The 21,207-nt window shown below is 39.3% G+C and overlaps 1 protein-coding gene across 1 annotated transcript in view; it reads left to right on the forward strand.

Annotated features, from left to right (window-relative positions):
• numbl (NUMB like endocytic adaptor protein) overlaps positions 1-21,207 on the forward strand; it is a 136,226-nt gene that overhangs the window by 86,894 nt on the left and 28,125 nt on the right. The window contains 1 exon segment of the mRNA XM_034167877.1: positions 18,167-18,241. Within this exon segment, the coding sequence (XP_034023768.1) occupies positions 18,167-18,241 (75 nt within the window).

Genomic DNA, 21,207 nt, shown 5'->3' on the forward strand with positions numbered 1-21,207 from the left:
TTAAACACAATCCCCGGATTGATTGGCCGTCTGGGGTTTCCCGTGGTGGAGGGAGAGGTCGGTGTGCCCTCGGTCCAGGCCCACCTGCGGAGGTGCCATGGGGTTTGGCGCACCACCCGTTCTGCCTTGTTAAAGGCCCAGAAGAGGGCTAAGGCCCATGCAGACCGCCGGCGGTCCCCGGTCCCTGCATACCAGCCCGGGCAGGAGGTGTGGTTATCAACCAAGGACATTCCCCTGCAGGTGGACTCCCCCAAACTGATGGACAGGTTCATTGGACCATTCAAGATCGTCAAAATCCTCAGTCCTGCTGCAGTGAAGCTCCAGCTCCCGGCTTCACTGCGGATCCACCCTGTTTTTCATGTCTCCCGGATTAAACCACACCTCACCTCACCCCTCTGTGCTCCCGGTCCGTCGCCACCTCCTGCCCGGATCATTGACGGGGAGCTCCTGGACGTCCGTCGAATGGGCCGGGGGTTCCAGTATTTGGTGGACTGGGCCGATTTCTACCGCCGACACCCGGATAAACCTGGTCGGGCGCCAGGAGGCGCCCGTTGAGGGGGGGGTCCTGTTGTGTGGGCCGCCAGAAGAGGAGGTACTGCTGGCCCACCACCAGAGGGCGCCCTGCCTGAAGTGCGGGCTTCAGGCACGAGAGGGCGCTGCCGCCACGGACACAGCCGGGGGTGACAGCTGTCACTCATTATCTCATGACAGCTGTCACCCATCTACGCTTCATCATACTACTCCATAAAACCCGGACGTCATTTCCACCTCATTGCCGAGATATCATCTACCTGTGAAGGTAATTCTCTGCTAAACTGAAAACACTGACTAATAGTCTGAACTTCTTTGCAGCTGTTTTCCTGTAAGTGTTTCCTTATCTGTGGGATTGGCATTTGGTGTGATCAGCGACGGCTTCGCTTCACACTCCAACCAGATAAGTGGTTAACAGGAGCTGCATGAGTGTGTGATTAGAGGTGGAGGTGACTTTCCACCTTCTGACTGTTTTTGTTACTGGGTGTGCACACACCCACATCTCACTGTTTGTGCTCCTCACCAGCAGTACCAGATCCGACAGTCGGGGACGGTGATCACCTGGGAATTCGGGACTTGGCGGCTCCAGTATTCACCAGGTTCGGTGGCGGTGGAAATAGTGTGGTTCCGGCTCTTCTCAGGACAGACGTCTTCTATCCTCGAGCCTGCCCACATGTCACCTTTGTGTATTGACTGCTATCATATTCTGAGATTGTCTGTATAGTCGTTGTGCACATTCACAACATTAAATTGTTACCTTTTGGCTCATCTATTGACCGTTCATTTGCGCCCCCTGTTGTGGGTCCGTGTCACTACACTTTCCCCAACACAAAGCTCCCACTTTTCTCTCAGAATACATATTTCCTACGGGCACTGCACTAGTCAAATGAAATTGCAATTTACAATTACTTTTTTATAGAAAAAAGAAAACAGCACACACTCAACTATATATATAGTAAAAACAAATGAACTGAGTACAAACACTGAGTAGAAAGAGGGGAAAAAAATAATTTGTTCTTTACAATAAATAATAAAAGGGGGAGAAGGAAAAAAAAATAAGAACCCATCCATTCCAAAATATTGAGTGTGCTTATACACAGCACTGTCTCGTAGAGGTCAGTCAATCTGTGTGCAAATACTCAGTTACTCACAGTCTGGCAAGGTTGTAAGGTGGCCGCATAGGTCAAAAATGTTTCCCATATGTGTGGATCCTCTCAGTGTTTATTTAATTTTCTCCAGTTTGAGAAAGAATACAATGTTCCTAACCCAGAGTGAAATAGTTGGGTGAGGAGATTTTCATAGTATAAGCAATTGATGTATAATCACTCTAATTAATCTCCAGCTGCACAGTTTAAATGCATGGTCTCATATGGACCACCAAAGATTGCTACCAATGGACAAGGATGAAAAGGAATGCCCAATATACAAGATAATATAGTGAAGTAGCTAGACCAAAATGTGTGTAGTTTTGGACAAGAAAAAAAAAAACATACAGCTCAAATGACAGTGACTGTTAGAGCCTCTGTGACATTTGTCTTCTGTCTCTGGAAAAAATATGAGATAATCTTGATTTTGAGAAGTGGACTTCTCATTACAGTGGAGGACCTTAATGAAACAGACAATGGCTCCATAGCCAAAGCAAACAGAGATGGTGATAAATGGCAGCCCTGCAGAGTACCACATTCTAAGAAGAAATATTCGGACTTCATACCATTTGTTTGTACAGTAGCTTGTGGCGATGTGTATAGCAGTAGAAGGCAATTGATCATTTATCTCCACTCTGTCAAACACCTTTTTGGGATCTAATTAAATTACAGCCTTGGTACTTGTTCGGCTTGGATTAATTAAATATATTGAAAAGAGTGCAATTATTAAAAGATAAATGACGGCCTTTTGATAAACCCATTTTGTTCTTCAGATATAATACTTGGCATTACTCTTTCCAAATAGAGCTCGATGCATTTGGCCAAAATTTTGACATCAGCATTTAACAATGAGAGGGGTCTATAAGAGCTACAGGAAGTAGGATCCTTCCCATCCTTTAAGAGAAGAGCTGTGGAGGCTTGAGTTAATGTTGGAGGCAAGAAACCGTTTCTCAGGGATTCATTAAACATTGATAAAAGTACAGGTGATAATTTGTCAATAAATTTCTTAAAGAACTCTGTTGGGAATCCATTTGGACCTGGGGCTTTATTTGACTGCATCACTTTGAATCCAATTAATTTAATTCATCAAGGGAGAGTGGGGCTCCAACTTCTCAGCACAACTGGAGGTAATTATTGGATTTTCCAAAGTAGCTAGAAATTGGTCCATTTTGGTTTCATCCAATGGGAAATCTGACTTATACAAACTGGAATAAAATGATTTAAAAGTACTATCAATTTTATCACGTTCTGTGACAATAATCATTGACTCATTTTTAATTTGAGGTATGAGTCGAGAGGCTGCCCTATGTTTTAACTGATGTGCCAACAGTCGACTGGGTTGTCCCCATGTTCATAGTATGTACCCTGAGACTGTAATAACATTTGGTCAGTACTTTTTGTGGACAAGAGATCAAACTCCACATGAAGGTCAAGAATTTTTTTAAATAGTATTGGAGAGAGGTCTGAACCACATTCCTGATCCAGGTGACTAATGACTGAGATCAGTCCCTCAAGTCTGGAATTGAACTTTTTATGAACGTGGGAGGCATATGAAATAATCTGACCCCTGAGGAACGCTTTCATAGTTTCCCAAAAACTAGTGGTGGGATGTAGAATCATTCAAAGTCATTGATGGATTTTGAGATGAATTCACAAAATTGTCTGTCTGCCAATAATAATGAAATAAATATCTCCCAGGATGGGGGGTGGGGGCTATATGTGGATAGCTCAATATCCAAAGACAGTGGTACATGATCAGATATAAAAATACTTGAGTAGTCAGATGAAACAACATGTGAGTTGAGACTATGAAAAATAATCAGTCCTTGAATGTGATTGGTGCACAGGATAGAAAAATCCTTTTTAACCAAAGAATTGTGAAGTCTCCAAGGATCCACCAAGCTGTTGTTGGCCATAAAGTCAGTAAAAGATTTAGACATAGCTGATAAAGATCCAGGATTAGAACAATGTAACTTTGGGTCAAAAACACAGTTCAGGTCACCTTCTAAAGTTAACATATGAGTATTTAAATTGGGTGTTACTAAGCAATCTATTGGCAAATGCAGGATCATCAAAATTAGGCACATAAACATTTACAAATAGCATCTTCTTTTGCATCAAAGTACCCGTAACCATGAATAGCGACCAATGTGTGATCATTGGTTGCTATTCGTTGTGCTGAATGATCACACTTCACACACAGAATTTTTAGTTTTGCAAATGCCTTTTTTTTTTTACAAATAAACTAGAAGCACTCAGAGAGTGCAAACCTCCACCAAGGCCATGGGGTCACTGACACCATAACATCTACACGCTGTGGAATTGAACCTAAAAAGGTCTAACAATGATGTTTGCTCAGTAGTAAAAAAAAGTTTCATCTGCTGTGACTGGATAGCATGTATCCTTAGCGCTTGGCATCACAGTTTATTGCAACTTGCACCTTTCCCAGAAGCTACTGTCATCTGAGCACTGATATTGATATATTGCATGTGCTTATAGACAAAAACAAATAAGAGACAAAATTCAATTTATTATTCAACTAAACTGCAAATATATGAATTTTTTTTAACATTTATGAAACCCTTCTCTAAACAAGGCCATAGGGTCACTGACCCTAAAGAGATTCCCTCCTTGGCACAGTGATCTATTTCTTTTTGTCTCTTTCTCTAAAATTGTATATAATAATCATTAGATTATTAAAATATAAACAAAAATAAATGTAAGAAATATTACAATTTGAAAACAAATGCACCTGAATGTGATGACAGCTGCAACTACTTAATGCTAACTTTTAACATTGAAAATGCCATAGACATGCTAACGTGTTAGCATCGGGATCTGGATCGTGATCCGGATCACCACTAAAATTTAATCACTTGTTCCTCTTGTCATTTCCAACCACTCCACAAAATTTCATCAAAATCCATTCAAAACCTTTTGAGTTATCCTGCTGACAAACAGACAGACAAACAAACAAACAAACGCGACCGAAAACATAACCTCCTTGGCGGAGGTAAAAAATTACATATTTAAATACACATTTATTTGTAAAAAACCAACACACACATTACAGTAACTTGTGTGTTGGTTTTTACAAATAAATAAACCTGTCAGGCATGGTGATGCCGTGGCTCAAACAGATGGATACAAATGCAAGTTCTCACCAGGGATGGAGTAAGTAAAAGGTTTAATTATCAAAGCAAGCAGGGAGTCGGTACACAGGTGATCCATCAGTGAGGCAATGGTAACAGACAGGCACAGGTCAAAATACGAGGGTAGGCTGAAAAGTTCTAAGGCTCCCCATGAAGGAGTAATGCATTAACTGCATTATAGTGAGCCTTAGAACTTTTCAGCCTACCCTCATACACAGCAAGGAGGCAGTCAGAGACAAAGGCAAACTCAAGGTTGAGGACAAAGCAAGGTCAAAAATCCAGCAGGCAAAAAACAAGGCAAAGGTGAACTTGGAACTAAGGCTGGAGAGTGACATGAAATCAACAATCTGGCAGTGAGTAGTGAGACTGTGAGGGCTTAAATAACTGGTGGTGTAATTAGTGGAGAAATGAGGAGCAGGTGTGCAGAAGGTGCTGGAAGGGGAAGTGACAGGGGAAGACAAAGGTAAGTGCAAGAGAGTGCAGTGAGGCAAAAGCAAAGTGAACTGGGGCAAGATAACTAAGTGGCTGAAAAACCAGCAGTGCAAAGCAATTAAAGTAAGTGACAGAAAAACTAAGTGAATAATGTGATGTGTTCCAGACAGGCAATAACGCGTGAGCAAAACAAAAGGGGAAACAAAACTAGGAAATAACGTGACTATTCCATTATCAGTAAAAGTTAACTTTTCAGTTAGTGGATTAGCGGTTATTGAAGCTAACTTTTTGGTTAGCTGTGCCCACCACTGCATTTATTTTCCAGTTTAGCAAACTCAGCTGCTAAATGCTCAAACTTATTCTTCACGTGGATAACGGCGTCCGTGCAGGAGGGCATCGATTCCTCTACCGCTCCAACACTACCTTTAAGAGCAGCCACCTCTGCTTCGTAAACAGCTTTATTATTAGCAGGTTGTGTTTTCACTGATTGTACATCAGATTTAATTGTACTTAGATCCTTGCATAGTGCTGCTCAAAGTGCCGTCTTAAAAATAGCTGCAATGTCCAGTCTTAGAGAGGCTAAGAGCTGTAGCTTCACAGTCTCAGTATCGATGGCTTGCATACCTGGCAGCGATCCAGAGTTGTTTCACTTCTCACCGGGTTCTCAACCTGTTTAGTAGGCCTTTGTTGCTGGGCCAAAAGACAAGTCTTAGCACCCTTACTGGCCATAATAACGAATTAAGCCGGACCAATAATGACTTAAATAAAGCTGGAGTGTCTTTTAATAATAAAACCCCTCATAGAAAAATATCTAAGAATAACTACTTTTAGCGGAACCTGTGGGAGACACTGAACCACACGTCATACTCCATACATTGCTCAACAGCCCCCCCTGCTGCTACTTTTCTTTTGGGGTTTCCTCACCACTTGGCTTCTGATCCTGAGTAGAGCTGCGGGAGCTTTAATTGCATTCCTGTGGGCTCGACTTACACCAAAGAGCACACACCGGAGAGACAACAAAGCTGGATGTGAGGCTATGAATTACTCCAGCCCTCGTCTCTCCCGTGTCCTCATTATCAGCTGTAACACATGGCTGGAAATTCAGCATGAGTGCTTCTTACCCACTTACCTGTCAATTTCATAGTACTTACAGCAATACTGAAATGGACCTAATGAAACTTTGGTTATTTCTTATGCCATTTTGTATTTTATATATGAATGAATGAATGAATGAATGAATGAATGAAAACTGTTTATTTCGAACATTTGATACAACAACAATTACAAGATAGATCAGTAAAGACAACAACAAAAAAGTTCCTACTGTGTACCCAACATGTCCGAAAAGGGGTAGGGTGAAGCATCAGCTTATTTATCCCTACCCCTTCTTCCCCACAACCAGTAATACCCTTTGCCACATATACACATAAATTCCTACACACCTAAACCGATATCAATATATATATATATACATATATATACACATACACATACATATACACATCAACATACATACACATATACATATATACACATATATATACACAAACATAAATATACACCTACACATACCTACTTACATACAAATACTATATATTTACAAGCCGAAGCAAAAAACAAAAACACCCTAACCCTCATTACCCTTCCTCCTCCCTATACCCAGAAAAAACCATATTTTTGTACCGCTGTTTGAACTGGTTCATGCTTGGACATTGCTTGAGCCCCACTCCCAATCTGTTCCACATCCTCACCCCACAGACAGAAATACAGAAACCTTTAATGTTGTTCGTGCCCACTGATGCTTTAAATTAAATTTCCCCCTCAGACTGTAATCCCCTGATCTGTTAAAAAACATATTTTTAATATTTGCTGGAAGTAAATTGTTTATTGCTTTTCTACACAATTTGTACTGTTTTGAAAATGAACCAAGTCTGTGAATTTTAAGAATTTGGATTGTAAAAATAGTGGATTTGTATGATCTCTATAGCCAGTATTATGAATAATTCTTTAGCTCTTTTCTGCATTACTGATAGTGATTGTGTTGTACCTTTATAAGTATTACCCCATACCTCTGCACAGTACTGTAAATATGGTAAAACCAGTGAGCAGTAAGAATGCGGAGTGAGTTTGGTCCAGAATATGTTTCGCTTTGTTTAGAACTGAAATGCTTCTTGACAGTTTACTTTGTATATGTTTTATATGAGTCTTCCAGTTATCTTATCATCTATTATCACCCCCAGAAACTTATTTTCATGTACCCTTTCAATATCTACCCCCTCGACTTGTAACTGAACCTGTATGTCTGTATTACAATAGCCAAATAACATGGTATTTTGTTTTACATAAGTTTAATGATAATTTATTTCTGTCAAACCATATTTTCAATTTTCCCATTTCTATACTGATCCTCCTCAGTAACTCCTGCAAATCCCCCCCCTGAACAAAAATAATGCTTGTGTCATCTGCAAATAATACTAATTTTAATATTTTGGAAACATTGACAATATCATTATATAAATTAGAAACAGTTTTGGACCCAATACTGACCCCTGTGGGACGCCACAAGCATTGTCCAAGCATGATGATGTATATTCCCCCAACTTCACAAACTGTTTCTGTTACTTAAGTAGCTTCTCACCCAGTGCAACACCAACCCCCTAATCCCATACTGTTCAAGTTTATTGATTAATATGTCATGATTAATTGTATCAAAAGCCTTTTTAAGGTCTATAAATATTCCAACTGAATGTAATTTGTGGTCTATGGCGTTTGTAATCTCCTCAACTGATTCTATTAATGCAAGTGATGTTGAACTATGTGCTCTGAATCCATATTGACTATCAGTAAGTAATCATGTTTATTTATGAATTTGTCTAATCTATTATTGAATAACTTTTCTAATAATTTGAAAAATTGTGGAAGCAAAGAAACAGGTCTATAATTTGTGAAGGTGGTGTTCTATCCCCAGTCTTATACAGCGGCACAACCTTAGCTATTTTCATTTGATGGGAATTTACGGTTTGAAATGAATAAGTTACAGATGTATGTTAATGGTTCTACAATCCAGTCAATGACCTGTTTTTACCACCACCATATCAATTTCATTTAAATCGGTAGATGTTTTATATTTACAATTATTCACAATGTCTATAATTTCATTTACATCCACTGCTGTGAGGAACATTGAACAGGGATTTCTTTCTATGAGATTATTATCCCAATCCTCAGGTTGGGAATCGGGAATTTTTTTCTGCCAAGCTTGGTCCAATATTTACAAAAAAATTATTAAAACCGTTGACTACCTCATCCTTATTTTCCTTCTTGACATTATTATCAATGAAATATGAGGGTAACTCTGTTTTTTATTACCATTTTGATAATGCTATTTAATATATCCCATATTCCTTTAATATTGTTTTTGTTATTATATAATATGTTACTATAATATTCCTTCCTACATACCTGTATAATATTAGTTAATCTATTTTGTATTTCTTATATCTATTTTCTGCCTCTTAGTCTTTAGTTTTATGAATTCTCTATACAGTGTATTTTTCTTATTACATGCATTTCGTAACCCTTTCGTCATCCATGGTCGAGCTTGGATTTTTTGTTTTCTGTAGTCTTGTTTAATTGGACAATTTTTATCATATAATGATGTAAATATTTGTAAAAAAGTTTCATATGCACTATCAACATCACTTTCACTGTATACCTTTTCCCAGTTTTGCTCCTGTAATCCTTCTTTAGTGTGTTCATGTTTTCCTCTGTCCGCACTCGCCTGTATTTTATTTTCTCCTCTGGCTGATTCCGCTGATGGTTTCTATTATAAACGATGAAAACTGGTAGATGATCACTAATGTCATTGATTAATAATCCACTCACAGTGTTATTCTCAATATCATTGCTGAATATATTATCAATTAAGGTGGCACTATGGGATGTAATTCTGCTTGGCCTGGTGGATTTTTGGATATAAACTCATACTGTACATTATACTGATAAATTCATCTGTTATTTTATGCTTATTTTGGATTGAGCAGATCAATATTTAAGTCACCACAAATGAACACAGTTTTTTGATTAGTTTTTGAGAACATTTTTCCCATACAGTCAGTGAATGTTTCAATACAAGATCCTGGTGCTCTATATATACAGCTGACTAATACATTTTTGCTTTTTTCTTCACATATTTCAATAGTTATACATTCTAATAAGTTATCAATCACAGTTGTCATATTGTCTACTATTTTATAATCCATGTTCTTATCCACATACACAGCCACTCCTCCTCCACTCTTATTTTTTCCTGTTTACACAATTAAATTCATATCCATCCAGTTCAAAATCCATTCCTTTATCTTCATTGATCCATGTTTCTGATATAGCAATTATGTTAAATATTTTTTTAAACTGACTTAAATATTCTTTAATGTTGTTAAAGTTTGCATATAGACTTCTGCTGTTGAAATGGATTATTGATAATTTGTTATCCGTTTTAATGATCCGATTAAACTGTTCATCTGTATAATAGCAACAACTGTCATTGATATTTGAGAAGAAATTATTGTCCGGGTCTATATCGTGCTCCATATCGTGCTATATATATATAGATATATAGATAGATAGATTTCTACTTTTTTTTACTACAACCCCTGGCAAAAATTATGGAATCACCGGCCTCGGAGGATGTTCACTCAGTTGTTTAATTTTGTAGAAAAAAAGCAGATCACAGACATGACACAAAACTAAAGTCATTTCAAATGGCAACTTTCTGGCTTTAAGAAACACTATAAGAAATCAAGAAAAAAAGATTGTGGCAGTCAGTAACGGTTACTTTTTTAGACCAAGCAGAGGAAAAAAATATGGACTCACTCAATTCTGAGGAATAAATTATGGAATCACCCTGTAAATTTACATCCCCAAAACTAACACCTGCATCAAATCACATCTGCTTGTTAGTCTGCATCTAAAAAGGAGTGATCACACCTTGGAGAGCTGTTGCACCAAGTGGACTGACATGAATCATGGCTCCAACACGAGAGATGTCAGTTGAAACAAAGGAGAGGATTATCAAACTCTTAAAAGAGGGTAAATCATCATGCAATGTTGCAAAAGATGTGGTTGTTCACAGTCAAGCTGTGTCTAAACTCGACCAAATACAAACAACATGGGAAGGTGGTTAAAGGCAAACATACTGGTAGACCAAGGAAGACATCAAAGCGTCAAGACAGAAAACTTAAAGCAATATGTCTCAAAAATCGAAAATGCACAACAAAACAAATGAGGAACGAATGGGAGGAAACTGGAGTCAACGTCTGTGACTGAACTGTAAGAAACCGCCTAAAGGAAATGGGATTTACATACAGAAAAGCTAAATGAAAGCCATCATTAACACCTAAACAGAAAAAAACAAGGTTACATGGGCTAAGGAAAAGCAATTGTGGACTGTGGATGACTGGATGAAAGTCATTCAGTGATGAATCTCGAATCTGCATTGGGCAAGGTGATGATGCTGGAACCTTTGTTTGGTGCCGTTCCAATGAGATTTATAAGATGACTGCCTGAAGAGAACATGTAAATTTCCACAGTCATTGATGATATGGGGCTGCATGTCAGGTAAAGGCACTGGGGAGATGGCTGTTATTACATCATCAATAAATGCACAAGTTTACGTTGATATTTTGGACACTTTTCTGATGTTTAAGGATGATGAAATCATTTTTCAAGATGATAATGCATCTTGCCATAGAGCAAAAACTGTGAAAACATTCCTTGCAAAAAGACACATAGGGTCAATTTCATGACATAGGGTCAATGTCAACGAGCAGATGTGATTTGATGCAGGTGTTAGTTTTGGGGATGGAAATTTACAGGGTGATTCCTTAATTTATTCCTCAGAATTGAGTGAGTCCATATTTTTTCCTCTGCTTGGTCTAAAAAAGTAACCGTTACTGACTGCCACAATCTTTTTTTCTTGATTTCTTATAGTGTTTCTTAAAGCCAGAAAGTTGCCATTTGAAATGACTTTAGTTTTGTGTCATGTCTGTGATCTGCGTTTTTCTACAAAATTAAACAACTGAATGAACATCCTCCGAGGCCGGTGATTCCATAATTTTTGCCAGGGGTTGTAATAGCTTAATTTCATAGCCTTAAGAGTGTGCATATCATGAATGCTTGGTCTTGTTGGATTTGTGAGAATCTACTCAGTAGATTCTACTGAATTTTTTAGAAAATTTGGCCTTGTGCAGATCTGGAAACCCACCTCCATGTGGGTGCCAGGTTGGTGAAAATTGCAGTGAAATAGTTCAGTCTTAATCTATGACCCCAATGAACCACTTCTGGTAAATTTGATCTAGGGTGGGCAATTCCAGAACCCATGTTTGGTGCAAATGGGTGTCCATCTATTCATTTTCTGTACCCACTTACTCCAGTTAAGGGTCACAGGGGGAGGGGGAGCTGGAGCCTATCCCAGCAGTAATAGGGCATGAGGCGTAATCTGTACACCCTGGATAGATCATGGAAATTGGTGTGAAAAATGTAAATTTTGACCCTTGACCCCAGTGATGATCCTTTGGCAAATTTGACCTTGATGGCCAATTCTGGAACCCACTTGCGTGTGTGTGTGTGTGTGTGTGTGTATGTGTGTGTGTGTGTTTGCGCTAACTTTGGTGGACATCAGAGTGAAAAATATACATTTTGACTTTTGACTCCAATGACCTTGACCATCGCCAAAACAAGCTCTTTAGGGGCAATTGTGAAGCAAACAGACAGACACTGCTCAAAGTATAGTGTGTTATATAAAAGGGGCAGTAAAAAGAAATTTTAAAATGTTATCTTGAACATTATAAAATGAAGAATTTTGGGTAGTGTGCATCCTGAGTGCCCTTCTACTATGTTAACTTTAATTTCACTTTCTGTTGTCTGCTATATTTTCTACCTTTCCGTGACAGTATGCGCCTGGTTTACTAAAGGTCTGCATGTGTAAAAATTTTTGCAAAGGACCATTGCAAAAAACAAACAAACAAACAAAAAACAACCCTGCATGTTGATTTACTAACAGAGCACAGTGAGGGTTGCAGCTTTCAAATGTGCTAAATAGCACACGTCCATTTAGCATGCTTACCTTCATGAATATGCAGTTTGGAGTTTGTCCACCCAAGTGCGCAAAATTATGGAAGGGAACATGCATATTGGTGATGCTTACACATCCAACATGATTTGTCAAGATCAAAAGGAAATTTAGCCCACGCTAATATTGCCTGTATTTTACGCACTTGAAACCTGAGCATTAACTTATTGTGTCTGACAGAATTATATATATAAAAAAACACACACACATTCATTGTAAATATTGGGCATATTTTAAATGAAATCATAGTTTACTTTCTGCTAGTTTCTTTATGAATGAATGTCTCCATGTGTAACAAATGTTCTATACTGAGCACAAAGTACATTTTGGTGCGACTCATGATCACTGCTGTTTGATGTATAATCTTGTCATATACAAATACAGTATTTTCCAAAGTATAAGTCAGTTTTTTTAAATAGTTTGGGAGGTCCTGTGACTTATACTCCAGTGTGACTTATATACAGACAAATCACATTCCTTATTAATAATAATTATGACTATTTTTTTGGACTTTCCCAGGAATCAAAGCACTAAACTAAATAAACTAATAAAAGAATGAATGCCATTAATAAGAGCTAAACTATAACAATTCACAAAAATACCAAATTGAAAAGCTTATAATACAGTAATAAAGGTGTGATTTATATTTTGGTGTGACTTACACACGGTGACCCCCCCAAAAATACCCAGAACCCATAAAACTTACAAAGGTAGTTAAACTTCAGTCTGTGTACGATCATTTCCACAAGTTTCAGTTATCTTGGTCTCTTTGCATAAACCTCAATTTCAATTTATTTTAATTTATATAGCGCCAAATCACAACAGAGTTGCCTCAAAGCACTTCACACAGGTAAGGTCTAACGTTACCAATCCCCAGAGCAACAGTGGTAAGAAAAAACCTCCTCTGAGGAAGAAACCTCAAGCAGACCAGACTCAAAGGGGTGACCCTCTGCTTGGGCCATGATACAGACATAAATTACAGAACAATTCACAGAACAATTTACGGACGAATATACAAGAAATGCTATTGGCGCACAGGACAGGAGGATCGCCAATACGAATACAACTCCCATCTCTGGATGGAGCTGCACCTTAAACAGAGAGAAAAAACAGAATCAGGCATCAGAAAGACAAAAAAAATACTGTATAATTTGCCAGCATTAAACAACAAAAACAGAGAAATACTAAGGTGATCGCCAGCCACTAGCCCTAAACTTCACCTAAAAGACCCAGAATTTAGGTAAAGTTGAGGCCGCAGCCCGCTCCAATTACTATAAATGAATTAAAAGAGTAAAAATAGAGGTGCACCGATCGATCGGGCACCGATCATTATCGGCTGATCACGTCTTGATCAGTTTGATCGGTGATCGGCAAAATGCACTGATCACAACAGTGCAGGCAGTAGCGCAGAGAGCGCTTGGTCCTGTCATGATACGCTTTCCTCTGTGACGTAAACTCATTTTGACTTCTGATATGAGCTGGACGGACAAGGAGCAGTCGCCATCATCTAATGTAGTCCATGTCCGTCCAGCTCATATCCAGGGATGAGATTTTTCCGCGTATCCGCGGATTTCCGCAGATTTGACAGTCCTGGGGGTCGATTTTGTGAAACATCCAAATCCGTTGAGAAATTTTAGGGGGGTGGTGCCATGCTGCACCAGTTTCAGTGCTATTTTCTGCCTCTGTGGAAGTGCGCTCTGTTCTCTACTGCATGGTGTGGTGCGGCTCAAAAACATCATTTACCATTATTATTATTTTTTTTTTATGCAGCGAGTGCGCGTTTATTTTAAAGAGTCGCAGCTCTGATTAGACACACACACAGAGAGAGAGAGAGAGAGAGAGAGAGAGAGAGAGGGTTTATTTTATTTTATTTTAAGGAGTCTGATAGAGGAGAGAGAGCGGTTTATATTTAAGAGACTCCAGACTCCTCAAAATAAAAAAATCTCTCTGAGAGAGAGAGAGACAGAGAGAGCAAGCGTGCAGAGAGCGCTGTTTTACACGAAATGATGGGACACAGGAACAGTCCTCATATATAGTAGTCCAGTATGATAAAGTGAAGCAATGATCTTGTGATACAGTGTTTATGGTGGAGATCACATCGACTAAATATAACCGTATATGTCTGACAGTTCAATGGACGTAGAACTTAGATATACATGTACATGTATGTTGTTTGACAAGTGTGCCATGCTGAAGTGGAGAATGCTGAAAATCAAAGTAAGTCTAGTTATGAAAACAATATTTTGGCCACAGAAATCACATGTACAGTAGACGGTCTTAGTAAGGGTTTACAGTTTGAATTAAAAATATGAACACCTGGCATTTATAGTAGTTTTTAATATATTTATAGGTTAGTAGCAGAACCTTAAAATCTGATCTCACTGGACAGGAGAGCCAGTGAAGGGATGCCAAAATGGGTGTAATGTGGTCGAACCTTCTGCTTCGTGTCAAAAGTCTGGCTGCAGCATTTTGAACCAATTTGAGACCCATAATGCTAGACTGCGGTAAACCAGAAAATAGAACATTGCAGTAGTCCAATCTAGAAGAGATAAATGCATGGATCAGGGTCTCAGCATCAGCCATAGACAGGATGGGACGAATCTTCGCTATATTTCACAGGTGGAAGAAAGCAGTCCTAGTAATATTTCTAATATGGAGGCCAAAGGACAACGAAGGATCAAAAATTTCCCCAAGGTTCCTCACTTTGTAACTTGTATGACACACAAGCCGAAGCTAAGTGTTAACTGGTCAAATTGATGCAGATGTCTCACTGGACCAAGAACCATCATTTCAGTCTTATCAGAGTTTAAAGTAGGAAGTTTCTAGACATCCAACTTCTCACTGCTGCAAGGCAATCTTCTAAGGATTTTATGTGAACGAGATTACCAGCAGTTATCAGCATGTATAACTGAGTATCATCTGCATAGCATTGAAAGGTAATCCCAAAACACTGCAATATGTGCCCAAGGGGTGCTATATAAAGGGAGAAAAGCAGGGGGCCTAAGACATACCCCTGTGGAACCCCAAATTTCATGTCACTAAGGTTAGAGGTAGTGTTACTGTACAAAACACAGTGAGAACGACTGGTCAAGTATTACGTCAGCCATGCAAGGGCACTCCCAGTAATCCCAAAATGATTTTCCAGCCTATCAAGTAGAATATGATGATCCACTGTATCAAATGCAGCACTGAGATCTAACAGCAACAGAACCATAGTGGTGTCCGAATCCATTGTAAGCAGAAGATCATTCACCACTTTAGTGAGAGCCGTCTCTGTGGAATGATATTTTCTAAAAGCAGACTGCAGTGGCTCAAAGAGATTATCCTCAGTAAGATAGTCTACGAGCTGCCGTGACAGAAAAATTATAGATTTGATATCGGCCGATAGTTTGTCAATACACTAGGGTCAAGATTAGGTTTCTTAAGTAATGGTTTAATCACTGCAGATTTGAAACATTTAGGAACAGATCCAGAAGTTAAAGAAAGATTAATCATTTCCAGCACAGTCGGCCCAAGAGTGGGCCACAGGTCCTTAAACAGTTTGGTTGGTATAGGATCAAATAAACAGGTTGTGCTTTTTGTTGACATTACAAGTTTTGTCAGCATGCCTAGTGAGATACTATCAAATTCTGTAAATCTAGGTAATACCTCAGTAGTGGCGCCCACCTCAATAGCAGGGTGTAGTGGCTGGGTTAAGGCTTGCCTGGATAGGTTTAACCTGATGTCTTCTATTTTCTTCCCAAAGTAATCCAGGAAATCTTGTGCTGTAAAAGGAGAGCGAACTACAGGTGGTTGTCCATGCATAAGTGTTGCCACCGTGTCGAACAAGAACTTTGAGTTATGCTTGTTTTTGTTGATCAAATCAGAGTAGTACGTCTGCTTTGTAGCCAATAATGCATGCTTATAGTCTAAGATAGCATCACGCCACGCAAGGTGAAATACTTCTAATTTTGAATGACGGCATTTCCGTTCTAGACCTCTTGCTTTATACTTGAGGTCACGCAGATAATCATTGAACCAAGGTGACTGTGATTTGGGGGAGCGTGGTTTTAACACAGGTGGTGCAATCATGTTGAATGTAGTTTTGAGTACTGAGTTTAAACTATCCACAAGTCTGTCTACTGACTGGGTATTTGTCAGATGTGAAGCTAAGACATCAGGTAGTCTAGCTTTGAGTTCAGTCTTAGTTGAGGAGTTGATGCATCGCCGTAATGATATATAAGGTTGTTGTTCCACTAAACACAGCAGCGAAACTGTAAACTTAATAAGTGAGTGATCAGACACCACTGATGTATGAGACATGATGTCAATATTCGTGACAGCAATACCACATACGAGAACCAGATCCAGGGTATTTCCACTAATGTGCGTCGAATCCCGAATGCATTGCCGAAATCCTAATGCATCCACAATTTCATAAATGATTTGCAAAGGGGATCAGAAGGCTTATTTATATGAATGTTAAAGACACCAATGATCAGAATGTTATCTACACTAGTTGACAAGTTAGAGATGAACGCACCAAATTCATCTAAGAATTCAGAATATGGGCGAGGAGGCCTATATACAGTGACAAAGTATTCGACTGATTTTATTCTTCTGACCTTGGCAATATGTAATATCCTGAGCAGAGCGTTGAATCAGATGCTCAAACGAGTGATATTTGTAACCCCCAACAGCTAATAAGCTAAACCTAGATTTATAAATAAGAGCAACACACCCGCCTTGCTTCGAATCATGAGGGACGTGACTAAATGTATATGCTGGTGGGCAGGCCTCATTTAAGGGGAGGACCGCTGTAGGTTTAAGCCAGGTTTCACATAGCCCAATCATATCTAAGTGATGATCAATAATTAGATCATTGATCAACAATGATTTTGAGGACAGTGATCTTATGTTAATGAGACCCAGTCTAAGGACCTCAGTGGGGTTGACAGTTGAACTGTTTGGGTTTAGGGGTGGTTCCAGAGTAGCATATATAAGATGCCTAGAAGTAGGTTTAGGTTTAAGACATTCCACGCGCGTTGTAGGTAGCAGACATGAAATCTTTGCTATTGCTGGAACAACCATTGGGCCATCTTCAATTTCAACATCATCCATATAGTAATGGGTATTAAGTTTGGAAAGCATCCCTCTATGATTTTATGGACACGACTACGGAACTCATGTTCTTTTATGCTCCAATTGGTCTGATTTGTTGGCGAAATAGGCCTCAAGGCAAAATGTCCTTTCTTTGGTTGACCAAGACATGTTGGGGAAGGCGATTGGAACAATAGTCTTCTTCCCCAACACGTCTTGTCTCTGGAAAATACCGTTGACACATGCGTCTCGGAGTCAGTACACATTCCATTGGCAGAATACAGAATAATTATTAATCAGTTTGCTTTAATACCTTGGACTGTTCAATAACTAAATGTCTGAAAGAAAAGATTTTTATTTTATTGCCAGCATGTGAACACACTCAGTTATATGTCAGACTTCGTTTGTAAGGGAACACAGGGCACGTTCCTGCAAAACTGTCTCCACCCCAATGCGCAAAAGTTTTGATTGCCCACACAATTTAGTACTCGTTATCTCAGATCTGTGTAAATCAGGCCTATTTATATTTTTAGAGCTCTGCCACAACCTTTTTTTCTGCAACCACTTGTTCAAAACTCAAATAATTTCGATCTATAATGAGGATATAAAACAGAAGAAGATACAAAGAGTCATCGTAGTTGTGAAGCTGCAAGAAGAAAATGTCCATTTATTAAAAAGCCTCTCTTTCTGTGCAGTACCTGGGGCTGGTCGAGGTGGAGGAGTCGAGAGGAATGCACGTCTGTGAAGAGGCAGTGAAGAAGTTAAAAGTTGTGAGTATTTCTCTCTCTCTCTCTCTGTCTCACACACACACACACACACATACGTGTGTGTGTGTTTTCATGTGTATGTGTGTGTGTGTAGACGCTTCACCAGAACTCCTTATCAGGGGTCGAATTAGTACGTGTATGTGCTAGTATGTGCACGTATTATTCGAGCGGTGCACGTAATTTTATACTTCACTAGCACTGGTGCAAGTAACTTTATCCAAGTTTTATCAACTATAAGCACCAGTAGAATGAACCAGTAAAGGAATAAATAAAGAAAAAAACATTTCCAGTGTGTTGTCTTCATCTTCCCTGTGTTTATGACTCTCATACATGGAGCGAGTTGCTGTGCTGTATTTGTTGTGGAAAGCTGACAAACGTCGCCAGCGGCACTGTCCCTGGGTTCACAGCATCCTCATGAGACGTTCCCAATTCGGGAAGTTTCATTATTTGCTGCAGGAGCTGCAGGAGCTCCAGTTTGTGGACCTCCTGTACCGTTTGCACGCGCACATGTAAAAAAAAGAAAAGAAAAAAAAATATTGGCTGCCACTGTGGTTCCTCGCTTTCTCTCCCCTCAAACTCTGTCATAATTGTGTTATAAACCAGTCACCATTTGTTTTATTATACATCTGTGTAGTTACTAAAATTATCTTCATGGACGATTAGTTTGCGCGCACGTGAAAAAAAAAACTGGCTGCCGCTGCGGTTCCTCGCTCTCTCTCCCCTCAAACTCTGTCATAATTGTGTTATAAACCAGTGACCATTTGTTTTATTATACATCTGTGTAGTTAATAAATAAAATAATCTTCACGGACGATTCGTTCACGCATGCGCCTGAAAAAAAAAACTGTGTGCCGCTGCTGCTCTCCCCTCAATCTCTCCCCAAAGACTGACTTTTGGTTGTGCAAGTAATTTTTTTGTTACTAGCACCAGTGCAAGTAGGTTAAAAAATGTATTTCGACCCCTGCTTATAGATTCAGTTACACGATATACATGCACCAGAGTATTAACCAAAGAAGCACACATGCTCCCAAACTCATCACTCTCTGCCTCTTCTTCTCTTGCCATCACTTCTTTTTCACCAGTTTCATCTCCCACGTCGCCCTCCCTGGTGCTTCTCTCTCACCAGCTCCCCCGTCTGTCTATCAAATTTCAGTTTCAATTTATTTTCCTTTATATAGCGCCAAATCACAACAGAGTTGCCTCAAGGCGCTTCACACAGGTAAGGTCTAACCTTACCAACCCCCAGAGCAACAGTGGTAAGGAAAAACTCCCTCTGAGGAAGAAACCTCAAGCAGACCAGACTCAAAGGGGTGACCCTCTGCTTGGGCCATGTTACAAACATAAATTACAGAAATAATTCACAGAGCAATTCACGGACGAATATACAAGAATTGCTGTTGGTGCACAGGACAGGAGGGTCGCCAACACAAACACAACTCCCATCTCTGGATGGAGCTGCACCTTAAACAGAGAAAAAACAGAATCAGGCATCAGAAAGACAAAAAATACTGTATAATTTGCCAGCATTAATCAACAAGAAAAACAGAAGAAATACTAAGGTGATTGCCGGCCGCTAGCCCTAAGCTTCACTAAAAGACCCAGAATTTAGGTAAAATTGAGGCCGCGGCCTGCTCCAATTACTAATAACATGAATTAAAAGAGTAAAAAGCGTAAAACTGTACCAGTATGCTAGCCATATGAAAGGGAAAATAAGTGCGTCTTAAGTCTGGACTTGAAAGTCTCCACAGAATCTGATTGTTTTATTGACGCAGGGAGATCATTCCACAGAACAGGGGCACGATAAGAGAAAGCTCTGTGACCCGCAGACTTCTTATTCACCCTAGGGACACAAAGTAGTCCTGCACCCTTTGAACGTAAAGCCCGGGCCGGTACGTAAGGTTTAATTAGGTCAGCTAGGTAAGGAGGTGCCAGTCCATGAATAATTTTATAGGTTAGTAGCAGAACCTTAAAATCTGATCTCACTGGACAAGAAGCCAGTGAAGAGACTCAAATGGGTGTAATGTGGTCGAACTTTCTGCTTCGTGTCAAAAGTCTGGCTGCAGCATTTGAACCAATTGGAGAGCCCTAATGCTAGACTGCAGTAAACCAGAAAATAGAACATTGCAGTAGTCCAATCTAGAAGAGATGAACGCATGGATCAGGGTCCAGTGGTGGGCACAGTTCTGATAATCCGATAACAGATAATTATCGAAGATAAGGTTTCATTATCGGATTATATTGTTAGATAACTTTAAAATTTTTTAGATAACTTTAAAAACCATTATCAGACTAATTACTTCCAATACATTTTGTCCGATAACTTTTAGACTGATTACATAGTAAACAAAGATGAACAGTGACAAACATTTTTAAAATTTAAAATCAGTTGAGCACCTACCTGTTAAAAGTTTCCTAAAAGATGTATAGTTCTACCCAAGCCAAATAGAAGAGAGCTGTTTTTGAAGAAACCACTCTATCCTCTACAGGCAAAAAAGAAGTGGTTTCACAAAAGAAAAATCATTTCCTTTCTTACATTTCTTTCTTCTAGGTTTCTTAAGTAATGGTTTAATCACTGCAGATTTGGAAACGTTTAGGAACAGATACAGAAGTTAAAGAAAGATTAATAATTTCCAGCACAATCGGCCCAAGAGTGGGCCACAGGTCCTTAAACAGTTTTGTTGGTATAGGATCAAATAAACAGGTTGTGCTTTTTGTTGACATTACGAGTTTCTTCAGCATGTCTAGATAGATACTATCAAAATTGTAAATCTAGGTAATACCTCAGTAGTGGCGCCCACCTCAATAGTAGGGTGTAGTGGCTCGGTTAAGGCATGCCGGGATATGTTCAACCTAATGTCATCTATTTTCTTCTCAAAGTAATCTAAGAAATCTTGTGCTGTAAAAGGAGAGCGAGCTACAGATGGTTGTCCATGAATAAGTGTTGTCACAGTGTCGAACAAGAACTTTGA

Source organism: Thalassophryne amazonica, chromosome 4 (genome assembly GCF_902500255.1).
Source record: "Thalassophryne amazonica chromosome 4, fThaAma1.1, whole genome shotgun sequence".
NCBI classification, from domain to species: Eukaryota; Metazoa; Chordata; class Actinopteri; order Batrachoidiformes; family Batrachoididae; genus Thalassophryne; species Thalassophryne amazonica.